The sequence below is a fragment of the Biomphalaria glabrata genome, chromosome 10 (assembly GCF_947242115.1).
Source record: "Biomphalaria glabrata chromosome 10, xgBioGlab47.1, whole genome shotgun sequence".
Classification (NCBI taxonomy): Eukaryota; Metazoa; Mollusca; class Gastropoda; family Planorbidae; genus Biomphalaria; species Biomphalaria glabrata.
In genome coordinates this window covers 29,920,602-29,946,649 of record NC_074720.1, presented here as the reverse complement: position 1 = coordinate 29,946,649, position 26,048 = coordinate 29,920,602, and the positions used below count along the sequence as shown (strand labels likewise).

The following is a 26,048-nucleotide window of genomic DNA, read 5'->3' as shown; positions in this document are numbered from 1 at the left end:
AACAATTTTTAACAGGGCATTGAAATCAGTCACGCTGATTGTGGCGAGGTTTTTAAAATAAATTTTGGTTCGTTACTCTAGGCGAAGTAATTTTGAGTTTCCCCGCTCACATAAGTAAATATTGAACAGGCACACTACGAGCAACAATTAGAAGAAATGAACTGACTATAGGTTGAATTTAAAAAATACAAATTTATTTAACAACAATATCACTACTAGCTTGGGTAGTGTGTCAACAATGATTCAGGTGGATTAATTTCATCATAGATTGCATATGAAGGAGTGGATAAGTGTTTCTATTTTTAGTTCTTATCTTTCTTCGTTGGTTGGTTGGCCGCTGGACTCGTTTGTTAGATGCAGGAGGGACTCGGAGCTGAATCTTCTTGTAGAGGGATGAGGCTTGAGTCGAAGAGGAGTACGACTGTATCGAAATCTGGGAAGGGTATTCTCAGGACCGTAGGTAGTGAGCAGTAGATATTGGGCAGAGGACAGCTGGAGCCTGGACTGGGCAGTTTAAGCTGGGCAGTAGACGCTGAACACTGGGCAAGTATCTGGGCACTGAACCGTAGGCAATTGGTAGTGGGCACTGAGCTTTAGGGCCGTTTGTAGTGGGCACTACTGAGATTCCTTCTCGCTGACAGAAAGGGGGGGGGGTGAGTTCAGACGTTGTAGGCTCAGGTTTGGTGACGCTGCAGATCCAGTCGAAGCTGATGATCTAACAGGTGTAGACAGTGCAGATCTAGTGGTGAAAAGACTACGAGTCTAGTGTGCGTGATATTGCACCACCAATAACAACCAGGCTGAAAAGAAAGATGCACTTAGAAACTTCTTCATGGCAATAGGTAGGAGCTGTCGTATGCCATGCAATCAATCAGATTGTGCATGTGAGGCATAGAGCTCATTCCGTTCAATGAATACATTTAACAAAAGTGAAACAGGGGAAATAACTACATTAAGCAATACGTGAGGCTATAAACCATGATGCTAAGATCATACAAGTAAACCACAGGTTTAAATTTCGAACTTCAATATTATATCAAACAAAACAAAAATAAGGGAGATAAACCAAGCAAAATGTTTAATAGTGAACAAGAATATATGCTAATAAAACCAACATAAAAGAAGAGAGTTGCATACATCTCTAGTGGGCAATGTTATATAAATCATTTATGATTAAATGGGTAAATATGCAAATATAAAGGGGAGGGAATGATATGATCATAGATCAAATCTTATTCCCAACATAGCGGGATTGAATAGATTTAAAACAAGAAGACTGTAAATGCCATAGACTGACATAGTATATCTCATGCCGTCACTAAATAAGCTTACATGTTATACAGCAAAACATATACATGGATCTAGTAAGAGAGTATATGATTCGGAATCTTGTAAAAGACCCGATTGCTCCAGTAGATCTAGATTAAATCATCTCAACGCTAGGTTGAGGAAAATAATAAAATAATTAAAATAGGCGTAAACATAGCCCATTGATAATAAACAATGTGTTGAAGATAAAATAAAAGGTTACATACTTACATAGTATTAATGAATGCACAAAATAATACACATATAAAGATTTGTATAAACAAGAGCAACCTACCACGGTTGTTTAAACTATAGGCGGCTTTACGAGAGAAACTAAGTTCCAGCCTTGCCTATTAAATATAGAAAGCTGTCTGGCGGGTGTGAGCGTCTGTGAGAGTTGGAGTCCACTCTTATATAGATTAGGACTTGAACTCATTAGCATAGCCAGTAGTGCCGGTCCAATGGATTCGGGGTATTTTGAATTTTATTTTAAAATAACATTTGTGCTTGACCCCATGGGATTAAGGCTTCTAAATTTCTAAGTTACCCGCGTCCAGTTAAATTGAACTTTAAATTTCTATTAAGCTTGGACGGGAAGATGTCACAACCTGACTCTCTTGTTACTTGTTATTCCTTTTATGGGCGGAGGAGAATGGGACAGAGTAGATATTAATCTGGTTGCTCAGCTCGCTAGACGCGGGGAGGGAGGTAGTTAGTTGGACGAAGGTCACACTGGATGAGTTTTATCACTTTAATACCCCTGGTCAAGTTGGTCAGGGGATGGGTAATAAAAAGAAAAACAATTTAACAGCAAACGTTTCTCCCGAACGTTTTTAAAGCACAAATGAAACTTTTATATGCAAGTGTTTACGTATCGTCACACTGATATTAGACAAATATTGGCTCTCAGTATAGCAAGTGGAGAGCATTACATATAGAAGCTTCAGTGGGTAAGAGCAATCAAGCAATAGAGCTTCATGTATTTCCATTTAGACAGGGTAGTACTTCGAGACATTTAATAGAATTGGACTTTTTAATGTTTGTTTTTACTGAATGGTTTACATATTTGTAGTTAGATTTGGCTATAAAGAAAAAATGGATTTGTACTTTGTATGAGGGCTAGGAACCTCCTTCAGCACTGTTAGTCATACAGGTCAGAAAGCTTTCCACAGAGATCGGTAGTATAAAACCTTAATTGATACAGGAACGGCGAACATCGAAAGTAGAGTAACCCAAGGAGTAATGCTATTAATGTGCATTTCCTTTAGTACAAAGTTGAATTGACATCTCCCCCCCCCCCCCCCCAGGATATATATTTGTATTATAGATCTAATTAATAAAATATATAAATTAGACACCACTAGTAACTTGTCTTATTAATGATTAAATTATAAGATAATTATGGCGTACGGAGTACACATGTGTTGATCTAGTTGTGTTTCAGTGCCGTGAAGAAAGGTTCGAATCTCTTTCAGAGACAAAAACTAAACGCCACATTACCGAGGTGTTCATTAATTCTGTCCTCGAAATCAAAGTTCACTATTGCCTTTGGCGCATTTGGTAGACAGTAACCTACTCTTAAAGATACCTTAGCGTTTACCTTCCAAACAACAATCTCCCGTGTATCCAATTAGACAGCCGTTGGGGCAGGTCTTGTTATTGATATGACAGGTGAGGTTGTCAGCACAGTTATTTTCTACTGTAAAAAAAAATGGCAATGTAATTGTTTCAGGAAACAAAACAAAAAAAAATGTATTTGCATACAAGCATTCCGATAGAAGAAATGTATTTGCACACAAGCATTCCGATAGAAGAAATGTATTTGAATGCATTCCGATAGAAGAAATGTATTTGCATACATGCATTCCGATAGAAGAAATGTATTTGCATACATGCATTCCGATAGAAGAAATGTATTTGCATACAAGCATTCCGATAGAAGAAATGTATTTGAATGCATTCCGATAGAAGAAATGTATTTGCATACATGCATTCCGATAGAAGAAATGTATTTGCATACAAGCATTCCGATAGAAGAAATGTATTTGAATGCATTCCGATAGAAGAAATGTATTTGCATACATGCATACATGCATTCCGATAGAAGAAATGTATTTGAATGCATTCCGATAGAAGAAATGTATTTGCATACATGCATACATGCATTCCGATAGAAGAAATGTATTTGCATACATGCATTCCGATAGAAGAAATGTATTTGCACACATGCATTCCGATAGAAGAAATTGAAGTTGACTATTAGCAGAAGCCACCCGTTGAAATGATGCTATGTTAATGTATATGGTACCGCTCAAGTGCAAAAGTCCGTTAATTGGCAGATCAACAAGGTATTATGCAGATCAATTAGGTCTTGTGTAGATTAACTAGTTATTGTGCAGAGTAATTAAGGCAGTCCGTTATTGTATTGTGTATTGTGTATTGAAAACTGTTTCTATTATTCACATTACCAGATAATGTGCGAATGACTTAGATCAGCGATGCCCAAAATATGGCCCGAGGGCCAGATCCGGCACGCAACGTGCTTCCATCCGGCCCGCCGAAATGTCGGCACAAAATATAGAAAATCTCCCCTCCCCCACCCCCTCAAAAAAAATTATTTCCAAAATGTATCTTTACCTACGTTAGGACCCTAATCTTTTTTCTAATGGCTTATTATCAAGGCATTTAACATTTGTACGTTCATGAAATAGGACTATAGAATCTACTAGGAAAGTGAACAGACCTTTACTTTTTTTTGTAGCATATGATACCAACATGTTTGTTTTTATAAAGAAAGTCTGAGGCTGTTTTTTAAAAACAAGAGCAACAAAATATCAACAGAACTTACGCCATTTTTTTTGTGCAAAGAGAAAATTTAACTATTCCAATAATTCAATGTTAGTACTAGATCCTCGGGTTTGAAATAAAATAGTTTCATGTCAATTTCATTACGTTTTTGTATTTTTTCATCATGTGGCTCGCGACTCTAGTGTTGGAAATTAAAATGGCCCGCAGATTGAATTAGGTTGGGCATCACTGACTTAGATTAAGTGTAAAAGACACTCGTTAAAGTGAAAAAAAGGATTAACCCTACGCTACCTCTTCCCCTAACCCTAACTCTACCACAACACTAATCCTAATCTCTAACTTTTAATTTAAAAAATAGTATAGAAACTTATAGAGCTATTATTTTGCTCTTTACAACTATTGAATGATAGATTTTTATTAAATGGACAATCATTTTACTCCGCCCTTTTCCCACCGGGCCGAGAAACAAATCCTGATAAAGCGAATGTTAAATCTAATTGACTATATACTATTCTAATGATAGAACTTAAGATCTACAGTCCACGCAATTAACGTATTAAACTTTTCAATGACTAGGGCCTACATGCAAAAATACCCGATGACAAATGTTCTGTTTAAGATACATATTTCTAGATTTCTAGCCAAGTTGAAATTCATTTATTTTTTAATTATTTCTTTTTTTAATACTTTGAATAAATTGAACTGTCAAACTAGACTATTTATTTTTTTTAGTATGAAAATAACAACCTTTTAAAACAATAAAGAATAATATTGTTTTCTTCTTCTAACACGCCTCGTATATGACAGATATGATAAGATAATACTCTAAAGTTGTTGGAAACATTTCTCAGTTCAAAAGTGACAACTAATGTTATCTATAGTTCAAGTGTACGTTACATAATGAGCAGCAAGGTCCAAAAAATCCTGGCAAACATCCTTCAGGGCAAATTTTGAGGTCAGCGTTACAGATACTGTCACCAGCACAGTTTTGTATTTCTGCAGAATTTTACAGGAGACAAAAAAACTTTTAAACCCTGTCGTTTTTTTTTCTTGAACGTTATTAACTATGTATGGAGTAGATCATTTATTTTATACCTCGTTTTTTTAGCGGCCCCCGAAAGGGGAAAAGATGCTATTAGTTTTGTGCGCCCTGTCCGTCTGACTGTCCGTCCGTCCCGTTTAGATCTCGTAAACTAGAAAAGAGAGGGAAAATCCGTCATCACAATATTTTAGACCATTCAAAGTTCTGATGCAACGGCTACTTTTTTCTTTTCTGAAAGCGAAAAATCTAATTTTTTAAATCACTTATGCAAGCAGTTTTTTCATAAAAATACACCACTTTTACAACTATTCACTATTAATAGTAACAAACACTTAAAGCTCTATATTAGGGGAGGTCGACATTTACTATATTTTTAACACATTTATGCAAATGGTTGTAGATATTTTACCAAAAAAGTTTTTAAAATTTTATTGTTAAGTTTTGTAAGTTCTGTTATACTAAGTACTATATTTACACACACAAAAATGTTTACTATTTTTTTAAAGAGAAAAAAATTATTTAGAATGCATATAAGTCAGAAATAATTTAAAACAACAAATAATAAGCAGCTTTTAATATTATCACGTGAACTGCAATGCTGGATATGTATCATAGAACACCTAACCAAAGATATAGACAAAAAATTGGGGGGGGGGTTACTGAAATGTTTTATTCTTGAGGAATAAGACAAGACAATTAGATCAATTACAAGACAATTAGATCAATTACATATTCATTATAAGACATCTGTTAGGCCAGTTTAACATCTAACTTCACATTCACTTTCACCTACCTTTGGTCTGCTTGACCGCTGGGCCATCAAACAAGATCTGTCAACCTTCTTTCTCCATTTTTCTATGTCATTTGTCTTTGATAAAAATTTCATTTTGACAATATTGAAACCTGCCTTTTTACCTTCCTTGGTGGACCACTTCGTGGGCCGATTTTGAGTTTGTGTTTCCACACAAACTGTCTTTGTAACCTTGTTTTTTAACTTATTGGATGTATATAATGGATCTTCTAAAGGCAAATACATTTTTAAACTTTGGTTTTCTAACCTTAGCGCCATCTTAAAGGTGAAATACATATATCCTACAGTGGTATAGAGACTGATATGGACACTCTAATAATTTAAATAGAAAAATAGAGATCTAGAACAAATTTTACCAAGTAATAATATTTTAAGGCCTCGTTTACAAATAGGTCAAAAGTCTTTTATGTCTTTTATAATGTGTATGAAAATAATGTAAAATAACGCAATAGACAGAAATATGCAGTTAGGTGATAAAAGAGACATTCTAAAAAGAGAAACACACATGAAAAGTGATATGGAAAGAAATAGAGAAAGAGACATAGAAAGAAAGAGAAAAAAAAATTAAAAGTGAGAGAGAAAGTACATAGAAAGAGAGAGAAAAAAAATACGGATATATATATATATAGAGAGAGAGAGAGAGAGAGAAAGAGACATGGAACGAGAGAAAAGTAGACATGAAAACAGAGAGAAAGGGACATGAGAGCTCCCTGGTTTGGAAAACCACTGCGCAGTTCATCTCATATATTAGTCTAGTCATCTGAACTCTCCAACATAAAAATGAGAACGAGGAAGAAGAAGATGAGAAGAGAGATAGAAAGAGACAGAGACATGGAAAGAGATAGAGAAAGAGACATGGAAATAGATAGAGAAAGAGACATGGAAAGAGATAGAGAAAGAGACATGGAAAGAGATAGAGAAAGAGACATGGAAAGAGAAAGTTAGAATGAAAAAAATAAATGGAGAAGGAGAAAGCTTTTCCGATGGATTTAAAAAAGTAAATAAATGACATACCTCCATTTCCGACATCTTCATCAACGAGGCCATCTAAATCATTATCTGTACAAGGGTCAAAATCAAGAAATGAATCCCCTGTAACTTTATTGAACAAATTGTGTAAGAGTCCCATTAGGGGTTCAAACCGATTCCCCATTGAAAACTTTTGACCCCGATGGAAGGTTGGATTGTGTTCCAACCTTTATGTCTGAAGAGCTCCATCATGTTGGGGGGGGGGGTGGGGGGGATGAGGCTGAGAGGCAGAACCGGCTTGGCAACCTATCAAAGGGCTCGAGTTCCAATCCCGTTTCGAGTCAAGCTATGTTTGCTGAGTTCCTAAAGATATCACGAAACCCTCCTTCCCCCCCCCCCCCCCCACCTGACGGGTCCACAGAAATGATTGGAGGAGATCGCACTCAATAGTCTTGATGCAGATGTTTACGATCAACTAAACAATATCAAGGATGATAAACTAAACTTCCGTCTTGTGAACTAAATAACAAGAATTGACCAATAATGTTGACAACGTCACAATGCCTAGCAGTAGAGCTTCCTATCAAGTCTTCACTATTACCGCTAGTTAGTTACACATTATCTTCATAAGTTGTTTGTCGTCAAGTAAAAGTCGAAATGCAAAACACATTGAAAACTTTGTTGTGCCTTCAATGGCAGAGCATAGAAAATATAATTCTGTAGTTCTAAATATGTTCACAAAAACCATCAAATACCTTTTCCAAACCATAGTTTATCAGCCCTTATTTATTTTGAAACACCGGATACACCAAATACCTTGAATATATATGTGTATGAAAATCTCCTATAGTTGTTTAAAATTACGAATGAAAAAACAAAACGGGACAATCCATTAACTTAGAATAGACGACTCTTTATGTATTAATTGGGGATTTAAGTATAAATATAAATACGTACATACATACATACATACATACATACATACATACATACATACATACATACATACATACAAGGATTGCTTGCTTAAGAGTAAATGATTGGGAAATGACCGCAGAACGCGACTGACACACACACACACATATATTTTGTACTTGCAGCAACCTAAAATTCATGTTTCATACATAACCTGTTTTGTCGTTAACCTCTTCATCGCTGTAGCCATCACAATCGTTATCTATTCCATCATCTTCTTTCATTGTGCCCAACGATGAGATGCATTCCTTTAGGGAGAGAAAAACACTCAAAGAAGCAGAACAAAGAAAAAAGAGAAAGATAAAACGCTACCTGGCACCCCTGTAATAACGTAGTGGGTATCGCGTCACATTGGTGTTACTGGCAACACCATGGCAGACTCTATAGCCCACCAAAGAGGCTTAAACACCACCCACCGAGCAGGCTGTGTTGTCATTATGCTCTGGCTAGAATAAAAAAAAAAAGAAATGGGAAAAGGTCAGGAGCACATGAGGCCTTGAACGCACTTCCCCGTGGTGGAGGCTGTCCAGGCCTGAGTAAGCTATTATAGCACAGTGCAGGACAGGTCACTGTCCTGTTGACTCATATTTCTCACGGATATGGCCAAATTTATTTTACTCACGGTGCCCCCGCTGTGGGGAAGAAGAGGAAACCGTGCCTCATATTATTTTGACAGCCCCAGACTTGCTGATCTCCGTCTCCACAGGTCTGGGAAAGCAAACAAATTCTCGACCTTTATGGTGACATGTTTGCACTACGCAAAACAACAGGGTTTCTGTCCGGGCTTTTGCAAGAGAGTTGGATGATGAAGATGATGAAAAATAACCATACACAAATAGACCTAAATAGATGGACCAAACAAAAAGTAACTAGAGAAACGTACTACGACACAGTTACACTTATGTAAAGAGAGAAATACACAAAGAAATGGGATACTCAAAAAGAGAATGGAAAGAGAAAGAGAGAAAATGAAAGAAAAAAAAAAAAAAAGAATGAAAGAGAGCGGGTAAAATGAGAAAAATGCATAGATGCATGCAAAGAAAGAAAAAGTGATGGAGAGAGTAAAAAGAAAAAAGAAATGGACAAATATGTTAATGAAAACAGAATTAGGGAAAGTAAATAAAAAAAAGAAGAAAAAGGTTAAAAAGAAAAACGAACGAGAGGGAGAGACAAAACAGAGAAGGAGAAGAGATCAAGATAAAAAGAAAAGAAAGAAAAGAACAAAACAAAGAAAGAAAAGAACAAAACAAAGAAAGAAAAGAACAAAACAAAGAAAGAAAAGAACAAAACAAAGAAAGAAACAAAACAAAGAAAGAAAAGAACAAAACAAAGAAAGAAACAAAAAAAGAAAGAAACAAACAAACAAAACAAAGCAAGAAAAAAAAGCAAGAAAAAAAACAAAACAAAAAAATAGAAAAGGCGAACAGAGATAGGGAAAGATATAAAGGCAAAACAAAGAGAAAGAAAAAGAAAAGAAAGGCAAAACAAATAGAAAGAAAAAGAAAAGAAAAGCAGAGTTGGAAATAAAGAAAAAAAGAAAGATATTCAATCCATAAGAGAGTAGGAGAAAGACAAGAGAGCGGAAAAGATAAAGGACTGAAAAAGAAAAAGACAATGAAATCCTAGAGAAGAAACGGCAAAAAAAAAGATGGATAGAGGGAAAGAGAAAAAAAAGGAAAGAAATAAAGAGACATATTGAAAGAGAGCAAGACCAAGAAAAAAGGATAGAGAGAATTAGAGAAACTGAAAGAGAGAAAGGGAAAGAGATTGAGAATGAAAATAGAGAGTGGATAAAAGAGAATGACAAAGAACAACAGAAAAAAAAAGAGAGAGCGAACAAGAAAAATGAGAAAAAGGAAGACAAAAATGGGAAAGTGATTAAGACAATTAAAGCAAAGAGAGTGAAAAAAAAGAGAAAGAAAGCAAAGAGAAACAAACATTGAGAGAGAGGGAAATTAAAGATAAGAAGAGACAAAAAGAAACAAACTTTAAGACAGAGGGAAAGAAAGATAAGAAGAGACAAAGAGAAACAAACATTGAGAGAGAGGGAAAGAAAGATAAGAAGAGACAAAGAGAAACAAACATTGAGAGAGAAGGAAAGAAAGATAAGAAGAGACAAAGAGAAACAAACATTAAGACAGAGGGAAAGAAAGATAAGAAGAGACAAAGAGAAACAAACATTGAGAGAGAAGGAAAGAAAGATAAGAAGAGACAAAGAGAAACAAACATTAAGACAGAGGGAAAGAAAGATAAGAAGAGACAAAGAGAAACAGACATTGAGAGAGAGGGAAATTAAAAGATAAGAAGAGACAAAGAGAAACAAACATTGAGAGAGAAGGAAAGAAAGATAAGAAGAGACAAAGAGAAACACACATTAAGAGAGAGGGAAAGAAAGATAAGAAGAGACAAAGAGAAACAGACATTGAGAGAGAGTGGTATAGCGAGAAAGTCAAAGACACATAGGAGAAAGAAATAGACCAAGACAGAAAGTGATACAGAGTGATAGATAGGAAAATATACAGAGTGGGGATAACCAGATAGAGAGAAAACAACCGAAGAAAAAAAACGGAGAGAGAGACAAAAAAGGCAACTTCTTACATACTCGTCAAATATATTGTAACGGTTCTCACTATTCTGGCTCTCAGCAAACTGCACCACACGACACTACCGACTTAAAGAACTTGACATGTCTCCAAATAGTAGAATTTTAATGTCAAATATACCACAGCCAATATTGTACAAACACGTAATACTGACTGTACAAATCTTCTACCGAGTTATCTGAACTGCAGTATCAACTCTGTACTGTTGTAGCAAGAATTCTACTGGCTTCTCTGTACCTTGTTAAACTTAGGTCGTACCTAAATCTTAGATCAAGAAGTTGTGACTTTGATACATTTGCTGTTTTTATACGGCACCTAATGGCCTTCTAGAACAGAACATAACTTCACTCGACTCTACAGCTGACGTGACTGGCCTGGGTACTATTCAAAACACTGACACAGTTTCTTTATATATATATATATATATATATATATATATATATATATATATATATATATATATATATATATATATATATATATATATATATTATAATAAGGTTTGTCTTCATGTCTGAAGATTAATAAGGAATGCAGTATTACCTGTGGCTACGCAGTCCCAGCTGTAACCACATCCAAGGGCAAGCATAACCATTGCCCGCCGGAGGTCGATTAAGATTTTCTTTTCGCCGTCTGCGTCTGTCCTCGGCAGCGGATTTTCTTTTGGTTTCAAATGTGTATCCTGCGGCCTTTCGGGGTGATCTACAGCTTAATGCCGAATGCAACCAGGTCCTATAAATAAGGCTTGTCTTCGAGTCCGAAGATTAATGAGGAATGCAATAATTCTTGTGACAACGCAATCCCAGCTTTGACCTACATATTTTACCAGGTGCTATATACTGTTAATGTCAGTCACATTTTTAAGTCCAACAGTGAATATGCTTACCGTTGACATGTAGGCTATTCCAGCTGGATGCATGAAGGCATAATTTCTCCCGTGTCCGTAGATGTAACAGCCAAATGTTTTTTCTCCAGTAGTCTTAGCTTCATGGACGCCGGAAGAAATCGCATAAGTTCCTTGACTATAATTGAGATCCCTACTTAAATTAGCCCAACCTGCGCCACTGTAACAATAGAAATATCAACAGATTTTACTATTTGAAGTGTTCATGTTTAGCAAATAACTATAAAATGCTCGCTTTGTGTGTGTGTGTGTGTGTGTGTGTGTGCATTTCCTGTATTGAATATCCTGTGTACACTTTGTACTGTATTTTAAACATTTTTATATCCTGTGTACACTTTGTACTGTATTTTAAACGACATTTTTATATCCTGTGTACACTTTGTACTGTATTTTAAACGACATTTTTATATCCTGTGTACACTTTGTACTGTATTTTAAACATTTTTATATTCTGTGAACACATTGTACCATATTTTAAACGACATTTTTATATCCTGTGTACACTTTGTACCATATTTTAAACGACATTTTTATATCCTTTGTACAATTTGTACTGTATTTTAAACATTTTTATATCCTGTGTACACTTTGTACCATATTTTAAACGACATTTTTATATCCTTTGTACAATTTGTACTGTATTTTAAACATTTTTATATTCTGTGAACACATTGTACCATATTTTAAACGACATTTTTATATCCTGTGTACACTTTGTACCATATTTTAAACGACATTTTTTTTTTATTTGCTGTGTAAAATCATATTTCTATGTTCTTTCTCTTGTGACAAAAACTCATTTGCATTAATTAGTTGACCATCGTACAATGATTTATGCATATAGCAACTTTGACATTTAAATTTTTGTTTATTATTTTATTTTCTATCTGTAAGTGGATTTGTGTATATGCTGTTGTTCCTACTTTTGTTTTGTTTTTAAATCATTTATTTAAAAAAAAACAATTCCTTGTAACCTCTTTTCATTTTTGCTCATCGCTTTTTACAAAGCTTATAGAAACTCTTTCTCCTGACTGCATAAGTCAAACCAGTGTACACGTTATTTCTCCCACACCAATTCTCGGATGTAAAGTTGAGACATCACACAATTATAAATTGCCATAGGCAAGACATGATTCAATTTTTAAAAAGAAGTAGCTAGACAATTAATTACTGGTAAGTCATTATTTTGTTCAATAGCAACAAGGGAAATTAATACTTCAGTATTCACAGATTTTGTTAAAATGTTGGGTTTAGCCCCTTAAATAAATGTTAAAGCTATTTCTCTCTTAAACAATCCCCAATAAGTTGATACTTTAAACTAGTATTTATTGTACATAACAAAACATGAATCAATAAAAAAAAAAAAGCTCTATTAGTCAAATAATTTGTGATAATTAATTTTTTGGTTTGATATCGAATGAGGAAATAACTTGTACATTATTGGTAAATATAGTTTTAAGGGCGAAGTTCTTCCCCTTTAGATAAGGTTTTTTTCAAAAGATTTTTAGCGGCCCCCGAAAGGGAAAAGACACTCTTAGTTTTGTGTGAAATGTCTGTCCGTCTGTCCGTCCGTCCCGTTAAGATCTCGTAAACTAGAAAAGAGAGTGAAAATCCGACATCACAATATTTTAGACCATTCAAAGTTCTGATGAAACGGCTACTTTTTTCTTTTCTGAAAGCGAAAAATCTAATTTTTTAAATCACTTATGCAAGCAGCTTTTTCATAAAAATACACAACTTTTACAACTAATAACTATTAAACACTCAATCACTTCAGGCTCTTTATTAGGACAGACATCTGTCTACCAAATTTTGAATACATTTATGCAATCATTTGTAGATTTTTTGTCAAAAATTTTTGTTTTTATATTTGTATTGTTAAGTTTTGTAAGTACTACATTTACACACAAACAAATGTTTACAATTTTTTTTAAGAGAAAAAATCTATTTAGTATGCATTATAAATTAGACATAACTTAAAACGAATAGTAATCTTGTCAACTGCATTTTTTTTAAACCTGGAGGTACTGAGAACATCAATGATTACTTTCTAGAGGATACGAATAAGAGATTGAGCCTTTTCATCAGTTAGGAAAGGGGAGGCGCGGTTGCTGAGCGGTAAAGCGCTTGGCTTCCGAACCGGGAATCCCGAGTTCGAATCCTGGTGAAGACTGGGATTATTCAACTTCGGAATCCTTGGGCGCCCCCTAGCCCACCCAGCTCTAATGGGTACCTGACATTAGTTGGGGAAAAGCAAAGGCGGTTGGTCGTTGTGCTCGCTACATGACACCCTCGTTAACCCTAGGCCACAAAAACAGATGAACTTTACATCACCTGCCCTATAGACCACAAGGTATGAAAAGGGAACTAGTTAGGCCAGGTTCACATTTAACTTTTCATTCACTTTCACCTATTCTTTGATCTGCTGGACCGTTGAGATATGCCAACCTTCCTTTTCCATTCTTATCTGTCATTTGTCTTTGATATAATTTTATTCGGATGTTATTTCTGAAAATATTGTTATAAACCTGGTGGTGGCACAAATGGGGGTAGTGGTGTGAGTGTAGTCAGCCGACGCAAATTGCCCCAGCCAGCGCTAGACGAGCGGTCAACCGTGACGAGTTACGACGGTCAGCCGAGACGAGTGTCAACATGAAGGTTCGAGTAGGATCGGCGTCGTGAACAGAGCTCAGGAGCGCCACGAGGGATGTAGTCATATGACCACCCAGAATGGTCGAGCGACGTTCTGCCCGGTTTTAGAAGGCCAGTAGGGACCCTATATAAAGAGGGGAGGTGTCGCAGTCAAGACGGTTCACGAGAGAAGGTTCACGGCAGCTGTTCAGAACACGGTCCACTACAGCACAGTTCAACGGTGTGGTTCTGTACGGAGCATTACGACGGTTCAGTGCGGAGTACTGTAAAGTATAGTTGAGACGACTGGCGTCTTGATCTTGGTCTGTGATCGAGTCCGACACAATGAGCCCAGTGTGTGAAGTCAGTCCTGAACTGTTGAACCCAGTGCAAGCCCGGAACGAGACGGAGAGGCCAGTGCAAGAGTTGATACGGCGGTACGGTGTTATCGGAGAGATATTTGTACAGTGTACGTGTTGCCAATTGTATAGTATTGGCTGTTATTTATAATCAACTATTAAAGTGTTACGTTACTCTGGAGCCCTGAGTTGTCAAGTTCTTTACGTTGGTGGTATATGGTGCAGTTTGCAGAGAGCTTGGATAGTGAGATTCGTAACAATATTGAAGCCTGCCTTGGTCGACCACTTCGGGGGCCCATTTTGAGTTTGTGTTTCCACACAAACTGTCTTTGTAACCTTGTTATTTTAGACTAAGATACGAGATAAATAAATCTCTTTATCAGATTGCAGGAATTGCAGCTTTTTGAGTAGCCTAGATCTAGATCTAGTTATAGACCTAGACGGTGGTGTAAATCTATAATTTGATCTACTTTGATCCAGATTAGTTCTATATCTAAGTCTTATACACACATGGTCAGATCTAGAATCTAGACTAGATGGATCTAGATCTATATAGATCTAAATCTACATCTATTTAGATCTTAATGTTATCTAAACCTTAATCTAGATTTACCTAGCTTATCCATGTTTTACATCCTAAAACGCAATACTAGATACAATATCTAAATCTATAAAAGTCCAAGGAATTAGGTTGAACTAAATAATGAATTAATGATCAACAGTCGGAAGACTTGAAATAAACTGACACATTAAAAGAAACGCTTAATTTGCATCAGCAAGATCATGTAAATAGCCTACTCTAAATTTTCGAGCGTTAGCGCGCAGAAAAAAGACAATGCTAGATCTTTATCGTGACTGGCCTACTCATTTCCAGGCACGCACTGATCTATATAAATGATTTGCAACAACTTATTTTTGTAGGTAATTTTGTTTTTTATTTTGCATGGGAAATGCGTATTTTTAGATGATAAGCCGTACTCTCGTAATTTCGCGTTTATTGGCGTACAAGATACTCAAGATTCGTATTTGTAGGCAACTCATTATGAGGTAAACTGGCACAACTTTTAATAAGAGTTTGACACCTATCGGCTGGACATCCTTGGGATCTGTGAGATGCTGTGGACATCCAATGGACAACTAATCAATGATGGCAAGACCATAATATACTCAAGACACTATTAGGCACATGCTGGTAGTGTAGGCATGGTCATGTCATTAATAGTAGCCTCGGCGCTTATCGCCTGGAAACCAGGCAGCGACCGCATCATTACAGCTCGACTCCAAGCCAACCAAATCAAAATCACTACCATCCAAGTAAATGCAATGACCGACGTAAGATGCAGAAGATACCATCAATCATAGCTATTATGACCAACTTCAAACTACACCTCTAATGAAACGCCCCCGTGACCTAAGTCTAATGATGGGAGTCGTTAACTCCAAAACCAATCCCAACCAAACCTGGTTTTAGATACGTCATGGGATCATAGGGCTTTGCAGACAAAATCAGTGATAACAACATATGTATGCGAGACATAGAAGTCATTTGTCAAAAAAGAGAAAGGACTAAATGTGACTCAACAAAAATGTCTAAGACAGACTTTTGGAGCCAGTTTTAGAAATCGGGTCTCTAAAGAGAAAAACTGGAGTCAGAGCCTAAGTTTCTTGCCAGAGCACTACGGTAAGGATTGAGTCCTTCCTGCTCTGAATTTTCAATAGGAGTTCATCTCAGGGGGGAAGGGTCAGAGCAGTGGACACCAGGTGGGAAGAGGCTTCAAACATTGCCAGCGATAGATCTTTGAGGAGACAGCTTGCTGCCTAATATACACCGAACAGTGCGGGAGGAGCTTAGTCTAAGTAAGTTATATATATATATATATATATATATATATATATATATATATATATATATATATATATATATATATATATATATATATATATTATTTTAACGTAATAGATACTACCATTTCGTAGCTAATGAAATGTATGGAATAATCTGTACTTGTGGGCCTTTATATTATTATTGTTTTAATTTTTTTTTTAAAGAGAGACGTGTGCATAAATAAATCAATAAATATTTGTTAAAAAAATCAACGGGTGTAGCATGTGAAGAATAATGTATAAAGTAAACTGTAAAGTTGTGTTTAAAATAAAACAACTCACCCAGGCTGTTCACCATCTAACCGAAACTCTTGTATATATAAGTAAGATATTATTATAAATAGAAACCTAGAACTATCTTCATCTATTGGAGGGACGCTGTGGATATAGTATACGTGACAATTACAGGATTGCGTGTACGCTTTAGTCATATAAAAGATACATTTAAAAAAAATAGATTTTACATTTGAACTCGGTTCAATAATTGTTCATGGAAAGTTCATATTTACCCGAGCTCAGTCTGGACACATTAGAGTTCTGACAAAAAAAGAGCTTCCAACCCAAAAAGTGTTTATAAGGTTTTTTAGTTCTAAATGTCATTGTAAAAGGCTCATGGAATTGGACATCTTTTTAGTGCCCCTACATAAAAAAATAAATAAATTATGGCTTTTATATAGCGCTACTTTCATACTTATAGCAAGCTCAGAGCGCTCTGGTCCAATATCAGTTGTGGACCAGTTGGGGGGGGGTATCTCTCAGAAGGTGTTTCCGTGCTGCCTCCAGGCGCTCAGTATTCTACATTCTAGAAAAAAAACGTTCCATACGTCAAGTTGTTTTCAGTTGCAGTTTTGCGTAAAACGATTGACCTACTAATGGCTTGTTAGAAAGTCTTTGCAGTGTAACTTCTCAAACAGTGACGTTCAGACATTTAAAGTTGCGTTAGTGCATGAACTCTGGGATTATTGAAGCGGAATTTTTAGTATGCTCCGTAAACAGTTTGACTTTTCGCGAAGCCTCTTCACTTCATGTTACATCAGATGATGCTAAATCTCGAGGTTACAGGAAAGAGTAATGGTATGGGACGTCTGATCGACTTAAAATAATTGGCTTAGTGTTCTAAAAAGTGTTTCATCAAATTCCATTTCGGACATAAATATTGGAGCAGTAAAGTCTAAATATAAATGTAAAATTTAATTTAAAGTTTATATTTATATTGTAATAAATTAAATAAACTATTACACTGCATACGATCGGAGAACATTTGGACTAAATCTATGTCAGTTTTCCATTGAAGTTCAATGGTATTATATTACTTATATAGTTTGTTTGGTTCAAACAGTACCTACATAGGTGAAATATGTTTTAATAGTGTGATTAAAGCCGGGTGTTTCACTGGAATAGTGAGATCAATATTAAAATAAATGTCACACACCGTCAATATAAAAGCGTACTAAATCAATCTCTTTGACTAATCCAAGCTTTATCAGTAAATAATAGTTAAATGCTCCCAAACTCTCTATACATTAGGCTTGTCTTTAGGCCCAAAGATTTTTATTACATTTCAATATTTCACATGGCTACACAGTTCCAGCTGCGACCTACATATTTTATGATATCCAGCGCAGACATAACCGTTGTCCAGGGACCCTTCGAACCTGACGAACTATAAACAGTCACTGTAGGCTGCCCATACTGACCATCGTGCCACAGGCTCCACGAAAAATCGTTCACAGACATTTCGTTCACCGACATCTGGTTCACTGACCACGTTTCACCGAAAAATGGTTCACTTACCACGTTTCACCGACAAATGGTTCAAACGACTAATAGGCCACTGACAATTATTTTACTGACAATCGGATCATCGGCATTGGTTTACCGACAAATCGATCATCCACTAATCGATCATCCACTAATCGATCATCCACTAATCGTTCACCCACTAATTGATCATCCACTAATCGTTCATCGGACATATTGCTAATATTATAGTCTCGTCTCGTGTTTGATTTGTTTGCATTAAAAGTACATACAGTGGATTGATGCATCATACATTTATTGCTATTATTTGCTATTATTTCTGGCATTTCAAGAGGGCCGGTAAGTCATCGATAAACACAAGAAAGAGTGAACAACTGACCCTTGCGGCACGCTCTGCTCCATTGGAAGTTTCCTCGACACATGCTTACCAATACGTGTCTGTACCGTTCGTTCCGTGAGGAAATTTTGGATCCATCTTAGCATATAATAACCCACACCTAGGTTCATGAGCTTTAACAATAAACCGGGCCTCCATACTCTGCCATAGGCTTGTTTGAGATCGATAAATACCGCTAGCGTTGACTGACCAGTTCGATTCGGTTTGCCCTAATGGAAGCCGTCCGCCACCTTTGCATGAATAGCGTCACCTGATCAATCGCATTTCGGTGCTGCTTGAACCCGCCCTGTTCAGGAGCAATGAGACCTTTCGTTTCTAGGAACCATACAAGCCTTCTATTGCCTTCTATTCCCAACGTTGGACGTAAGCGAGATGGGTAAATAGCTTTCCGCCCAGTCAGGGCCTTCCCTTTCCTGAGAAGGGGGAAAATCGTTGCCTTCCGCCAAGCCTTAGGGAAATCCCCTTGATGCCATGTTCGATTGAAAAATTCCAACAGTTTCCGTCTGCCAATAAGGCCAAGATTCTTAAGCATCTCGTTGCTAAGACCATCTGGCCCGTTGCTTTCCGTAACTTGCACTTCCAAAGTGCAAAGTCTAGATCTCCAAGGGTAAAAGCGTTAGTGAATGTGCTTGTCTCATCTTCGCCATAGTCCATGCTGCGTTTAGCTTCGGCCTTTCTGATGCCAATAAGGACATTTCTCTCCGTTTCGCTGACATAGAGATAGCCGCAAAGCCACGGTTCAGAGCGTCCGACCTTTTACTGTCTGAGACCACCATGCTTTGAGCCGTTTGCAGGCGCGCAGCTGCTTTTGCTTCTTTCGCCATAGCCAAGTTATTAAGGAGTTTCCATGCCTCCCTTCCAACCGCAAGATCCAGGTTGGCGCAGGTCTTATCCACTTTAGTCTCGTACCCTCCGCAATGGCTTTCTTCACCTCAACCGACAGCTTGTTGTAAGCACGTCTGGTATCATCGTTTGGTCGACGACTGTGCCGCTTGCGTGCGGCCCTCCTCAATTGGATTAGGCGTAACGAACCGGGAGACCAAAAGGACCTAAGTTTTTGCCCACCATAGGACCGCAGAATCGCCATACGAGCGGCGCTCAGAATAGCCTTCACGAAGAGTCGATAAATCCGGTTAATGCATCAAACTTGGACTTCCAGCCCGTTCAAAGAAGCATCCGATGCACTCTTAAACAGACCCCGATTGGTACGCTTGTACACCCATTGTGGTTCTGTGTATGGGGACTTCGTGTCGAGTTCGATAGTAACCAAGACCGGCAGGTGGTCGCTACCGACATCTTCGAACATGTCCACTCTATTGATTGCAACTTTAAATCAGCTGACACTAGTGCCAAGTCTGGTCGATAATCCCTCCCCCCAATTGCCAGTGTGCTAGAAGGTCGGGGGCAGTCTTTACACTGCAAAACATCCAGATTTGTTTCGTCGCATATCTCGAGCAGTCCGAGCCATCTGATATCTGCCTTCGGACAACCACAGGTGGGTGACTTAGCGTTAAAATTGCCAGCAACGATTATTCTTGTGCCCTAAGACCCACGCATTTGGCATTGCAGCTCAAACTTGGGTGGGTTCTAAAAGTTTATGCATGTGAATCGCTGACCAAATTTGAACACCTCAACTGTCAGCGTATCCGTCTGTCTGGGTCCCACAGGGGCGCTGGATTCCACAACATGGGCCGTAAACGAATTCCTTACAAACGTAACGAGTACCTGGCACCGCGAGCAGGAACACCGGTAAGCCGTAAAGCCATAAAAAGGGGCGTTGAGTTTCCTGACACATGAGGATATCTACCTCGTATCGCTCTACAATTGTATGGACCTCGACCCGTTTCAGCAAGAGCTGCCAATTCAGGTTAAGGCTGATTATCCGAAGCTGTTTGCTACGGTTGTAACCTGTTGGGGGGGAGGGGAGTACCACTACCTCCGTTTGCCTTGTTTCCTGGTACGGTCATATTTTGCGATTTAGTGGGGGGCACAACTCCCCCAATTAGCTAGAGGCCGTCACGGCACTCGATGGACTAGGCCCAGGCGTTGTTCCCAGCGGGTGCTGACCCCCTGACTCACACCCTGTAGGGGGAACCGTTCCTCCTTTAAAAGATTGGTTTCCAATGGTAACACACTTTGCGACCATAAACCCATTGTTTTCGTTATATGGTCAGGGCATATAGAATGGAACATGATATTGAGAGAGGTTGCCCCAGGAGGCGGCGTACTGTTTGCATGTTAGACAAATCAAACTGTCCCATTGGTGAGACAATAGCCTAATACCCTGGACTGGTGTCCAAGGCTGCTGAACCATTGTCGGCACTGCCTGCTCCTCTTAGCGTAAGAGGAAATTTTAGCCGTCGTTTCTCACAACGTTTGTAACCAATACCGTCGCCATGGCGCTTTGTGCAATGCCGGTGTTTCCGGCTCCGAGACCTATCAACGTTGATGACACGCTGTGAGTCAGAAAGCAGTATCTACTAGGCTCGCCATGCAAGCTTGGGGCGGAGTCGGGTGGCTATTTTTACATTCGTCACTTAAAACCTAACCAAAAACCAGTTTCTTTTGGCCACCCCGGGGAGAAAGGTGTTCACCCGGCAGCCACGATGAGGTAGGAGCTGGAACTGCCGGGCCTGACAGTGAGAAACAACCCTCGATGAAAAAGTCGGACTAACGTTACCCCACATAACTTTCGCGGCAACAGAGAGCGCGGCTCAGAAAAAAAAGTGGGGGGGGGGGAAGAACAAGTAATCTTCTCTGTATACATAATTCTCTACATCGCCCAACCACGCGGGACACCGCGCACGCATGCCGACTCTCTAACCCTCCTCCCGACTTTACCCGCTCCTTCCTCGCTCTCCAGGAATCCACACACAGTCGTTTTCCCAAAACACATTCCATTTGGACAACTGTGTCTTTCCGGAAGTGTTCACCCGTCACTAAATAGCGGCGTATACTACACCGCGGGTCGGCTAGTATAAATTAGATCCAATTATATGAGCTCAATAAACAGGATTTATATTGCATATGTAAAAATGTTTTCACTATTTTACTTCCATTACCAGTAGCCAACATGTGGGGCAAGAGCTAGATATTTGACAAACTCAAAGTCTTGAACTTACTAAAATAAATACTTAGAGTAGAAAAACTCTACTGGGAGAACTAGACTCATAGCTACGTCTCCGTACAATTCATTAGAGCATTTTGAGTAGGTCGTAATGTAGACTTCAAAAGTTGAGTTTTCGGTACTTCGTATAGAAACAGCGTCATCAATCTGTAGACAATAGAAGTTTGAAAGGATTTTCCTCCTATATTCTATGTTGTTTGAACACCAATGCATCATTGGGCATTGGGTTCATTGTCCCAACCGCTAGAGTTGTCGCTGTACCTTATTAGGCGATATCTACGACTTAATTCTCTACACTAAGTATAAAGGAGACTAATTTAAATTATACCACTACATCTGTCAATTACAATTTCTTTCCCTTTTTCGATATCAAACAAAATAATAGTTTATTAACTATTGTTTTGTTGTTGTTGTTGTTGTTTTGGTATTAATTCTTGTTTTGTCATGTACAAGAAATAATTGTGCGAAATGTTCACCTAATTTGAGATAGGGTGTTGGAGATATAAAGAGTACACACGTTTTACCAGACAGACAGACATATTGACTTGATATAAGCTTTGTATAAAACAATCACAACAATTTATAATTTACAATATATATTCATCTTAATATAAATGAGAGAGGTGTAAAGCCATCCACAGGAAGTAGCTATATTTAGCTACCAGTTTGGTGTATCCGGTGGACTGAATAAAAAGCGGTTGATAATTCATTCATTTTAAACGTTAAACGATACATTTAATTTCTTTGTTATTTACAAAGCTTCTTTCAACTCAGTCTGTCTGTCTGACTTTCTAGCTGTGTGTCTTACTGTCTGTCTGGTAGAAAGTGTGTACACGTTATTTTTACCACACCCATTCTCGAATCAAATTTAAAATGTGCACAATAATTCATTGGCGTAGACAAGACATGAATCAATTTAAAAAAAAAAAAATTAGTCAATTAATTAGTGGTAATTATTTTTTTTAATTAACAAGGGAAATCAATCCTTCACTATTCACATAAATGGCTAAATTTGTTAGCTTTAGTCCTTTTAAATAATAGATGACGCTTTTTCTCCCACACGCATTCTTTGATCGAGTTTATACTTGAAGTGATTTTTTATTGTACCAAACAAAACATATGTAACTAAACAAAATCACTAATTATTCAATTAATTATCGGTAACTAATCATTTTGTTTGATATTGAATAAGGAAACTAACCTTACACATTATTGATAGGTATAGTTTTAAGGAAGGAGTTCTTTCCCTTAGATAAGCTTTGTTAAAAAAAAAAGTGAGCACAAGTGAGCCTTCAACATGGCATCATTGACATTATTTAGTTGAATGTATTTTCAAATCTTTCTCCAATAGTCTTCTTCTATCTTCTTACATTGTGTTCTAGGTTACCGTGTCTGACCAACACCTTACATTTTTCCATATCGATTTCTTTTCTTTTTCTTTATGTTACTGTACTCTATTTCTTAAGTGTATATTGATTCTTCAAAATTACATGCAAACAAAGAGAGATTGATTTGCTTTGAATTTATCAGGTAAAAACATAAAATCAATACATTCTGCTAAAGGAAGATAATTTATGATTTATGAAAAATGCCCGAACGTGAGACTGTAATCAGTTATCTACATTTGCATTATACATTTTGCGAGGGGGAATTCCTTGGATCTTATATTGTTTTTTTTTTTTTTTTGGGGGGGGGGTGAATGTTTTTATTCCCGGACCCTATAAATATATTTATATGTTAGGGATGCACTAGATAGAAGCTATGGCTCCGCCTCCGGACATTTTGTTTTTACTATCCGGCGATATTCGGATGAATGCAATATAGTTGGCCAGATAGTAGAAAGTACACAGTAGTACCTCTATCTCTTTTACTATGTATGAAGTGGACGTGGTTCCATAAACATATTAACGTTTGTATCAATTTTGTTTTATTTACTAAAGATCTAGTTCTCATAGGCAATGTGGATCTTGCATTTTGACCAATAAAAATGACACTGACAGAGTGTCGCTGTAAAATGCGCTACGCTAAAAGATCGCAACTTAGGGCCAACTGATAAACGTTCCCACACAGACAAAGGCCATACGCTTGGCTTCATTGTCACAAATACAAGTGGACTTATGGTCAAATTCAACGTCGTTGACCGTGGGATCATTTTCTTGACCACTTTGAAATGCGCCAATCAAAAACAAAAAAAGGCCCAAGTAAGATGTGATACAAACACAGATGTAAATGTCTGTTGTGATAAAACACAGATGTAAATGTCTGCTGTGATACAAACACAGATGTAAATGTCTGTTGTGATACAAACACAGATGTAAATGTCTGTTGTGATACAAACACATATGTAAATGTCTGTTGTGATACAAGCACAGATTTAAATGTCTGTTGTGATACAAACACAGGTGTAAATGTCTGCTGTGATACAAACACAGATGTTAATGTCTACTGTGATACAAACACAGATGTAAATGTCTGCTGCAATTCAAACACAGATGTAAATGTCCGCTGTGATTCAAACACAGATGTAAATGTCTGCTGTGATTCAAACACAGATGTAAATATCAGTTCTGATGCAACCACAGATTTAAATATCTTTTGTGATACAAACATTGATGTAAATGTCTGTCGTAATACAAACACAGATCTAAATGTCTGCTGTGATACAAACACAGATCTAAATGTCTGTTAGGATACAAACACATATCTAAATGTCTGCTGTGATACAAACACAGATGTAAATGTCTGCTGCGATTCAAACACAGATGTAAATGTCCGCTGTGATTCAAACACAGATGTAAATGTCTGCTGTGATTCAAACACAGATGTAAATATCAGTTCTGATGCAACCACAGATTTAAATATCTTTTGTGATACAAACATTGATGTAAATGTCTGTCGTAATACAAACACAGATCTAAATGTCTGCTGTGATACAAACACAGATCTAAATGTCTGTTAGGATACAAACACATATCTAAATGTCTGCTGTGATACAAACACAGATGTAAATGTCTGCTGTGATACAAACACAGATTTAAATGTCTTTTGTGATACAAACACAGATTTAAATATCTTTAGTGATACAAACACAGATGTAAATATCTTTTGTGATACAAACACAGATGTAAATGTCGGCTGTGATACAAACGCAGATGTAAATGTCGGCTGTGATACAAACACAGATTTAAATGTCTGCTGTGATTCAAACACAGATGTAAATATCTTTTGTGATACAAACACAGATGTAAATATTTTTTGTGATACAAACACAGATGTAAATGTCTGCTGTGATACAAACACAGATTTAAATGTCTGCTGTGATTCAAACACAGATTTAAATATCTTTTCTGATACAAACACAGATGTAAATATCTTTTGTGATACAAACACAGATGTAAATGTCGGCTGTGATACAAACACAGATTTAAATGTCTGCTGTGATTCAAACACAGATGTAAATGTCTGCTGTGATACAAACACAGATGTAAATGTCTGCTGCGATTCAAACACAGATTTAAATGTCTGCTGTGATTCAAACACAGATGTAAATGTCTGCTGTGATACAAACACAGATATAAATGTCTGCTGTGATTCAAACACAGATGTAAATATCTTTTGTGATACAAACACAGATGTAAATGTCGGCTGTGATACAAACACAGATTTAAATGTCTGCTGTGATTCAAACACAGATGTAAATGTCTGCTGTGATACAAACACAGATGTAAATGTCTGCTGCGATTCAAACACAGATTTAAATGTCTGCTGTGATTCAAACACAGATGTAAATGTCTGCTGTGATACAAACACAGATATAAATGTCTGCTGTGATTCAAACACAGATGTAAATATCATTTCCGATGCAACCACAGATTTAAATATCTTTTGTGATACAAACACAGATCTAAATGTCTGCTGTGATACACAGATCTAAATGTCTGTTAGGATACAAACACATATCTAAATGTCTGCTGTGATGCAAAAACAGATGTAAATGTCTGCTGTGATACAAACACAGATTTAAATGTCTGCTGTGATACAAACACAGATTTAAATATCTTTTGTGATACAAACACAGATATAAATATCTTTTGTGATTCAAAAACACAGATGTAAATGTCTGCTTTGATACAAACACAGATTTAAATATCTTTTGTGATACAAACACAGATGTAAATATCTTTTGTGATACAAACACAGATCTAAATGTCTGTTGTGATACCGTAGCTATGCTTTTTCAAACTCAAACAACTTTTACTAGGGACTTTTACATACAACTTTAATATACCGTATTTACTCTGCCAAAATCCGTAAAGTTATAGGAGGATTTAGTGCCAGTGTCCGGTACGGTCATCAAAGTTGTCGGCTTCTTGAATTTGACAAATGCTTCAGCTCTCAAGTAGCGGATCGGAATTTTTGGAATGATGTAATGCGCACCTAATGTTTCTACAGGCAATAACATTTCTACA

The 26,048-nt window shown here is 37.1% G+C and overlaps 1 protein-coding gene across 1 annotated transcript in view; it reads right to left on the bottom strand.

Moving 5' to 3' along the window:
• LOC106080072 (uncharacterized) overlaps positions 1-26,048 on the bottom strand; it is a 92,306-nt gene that overhangs the window by 46,062 nt on the left and 20,196 nt on the right. The window contains exons 8-15 of the mRNA XM_056043157.1: positions 25,868-26,043; positions 21,575-21,726; positions 16,577-16,672; positions 11,403-11,580; positions 8,068-8,161; positions 6,984-7,028; positions 5,014-5,112; positions 2,909-3,007 (exon numbers count right to left, since the gene is read on the bottom strand). Of these exons, the coding sequence (XP_055899132.1) occupies positions 2,909-3,007; positions 5,014-5,112; positions 6,984-7,028; positions 8,068-8,161; positions 11,403-11,580; positions 16,577-16,672; positions 21,575-21,726; positions 25,868-26,043 (939 nt within the window). The remainder of the gene's footprint in view (positions 1-2,908; positions 3,008-5,013; positions 5,113-6,983; positions 7,029-8,067; positions 8,162-11,402; positions 11,581-16,576; positions 16,673-21,574; positions 21,727-25,867; positions 26,044-26,048) is intronic.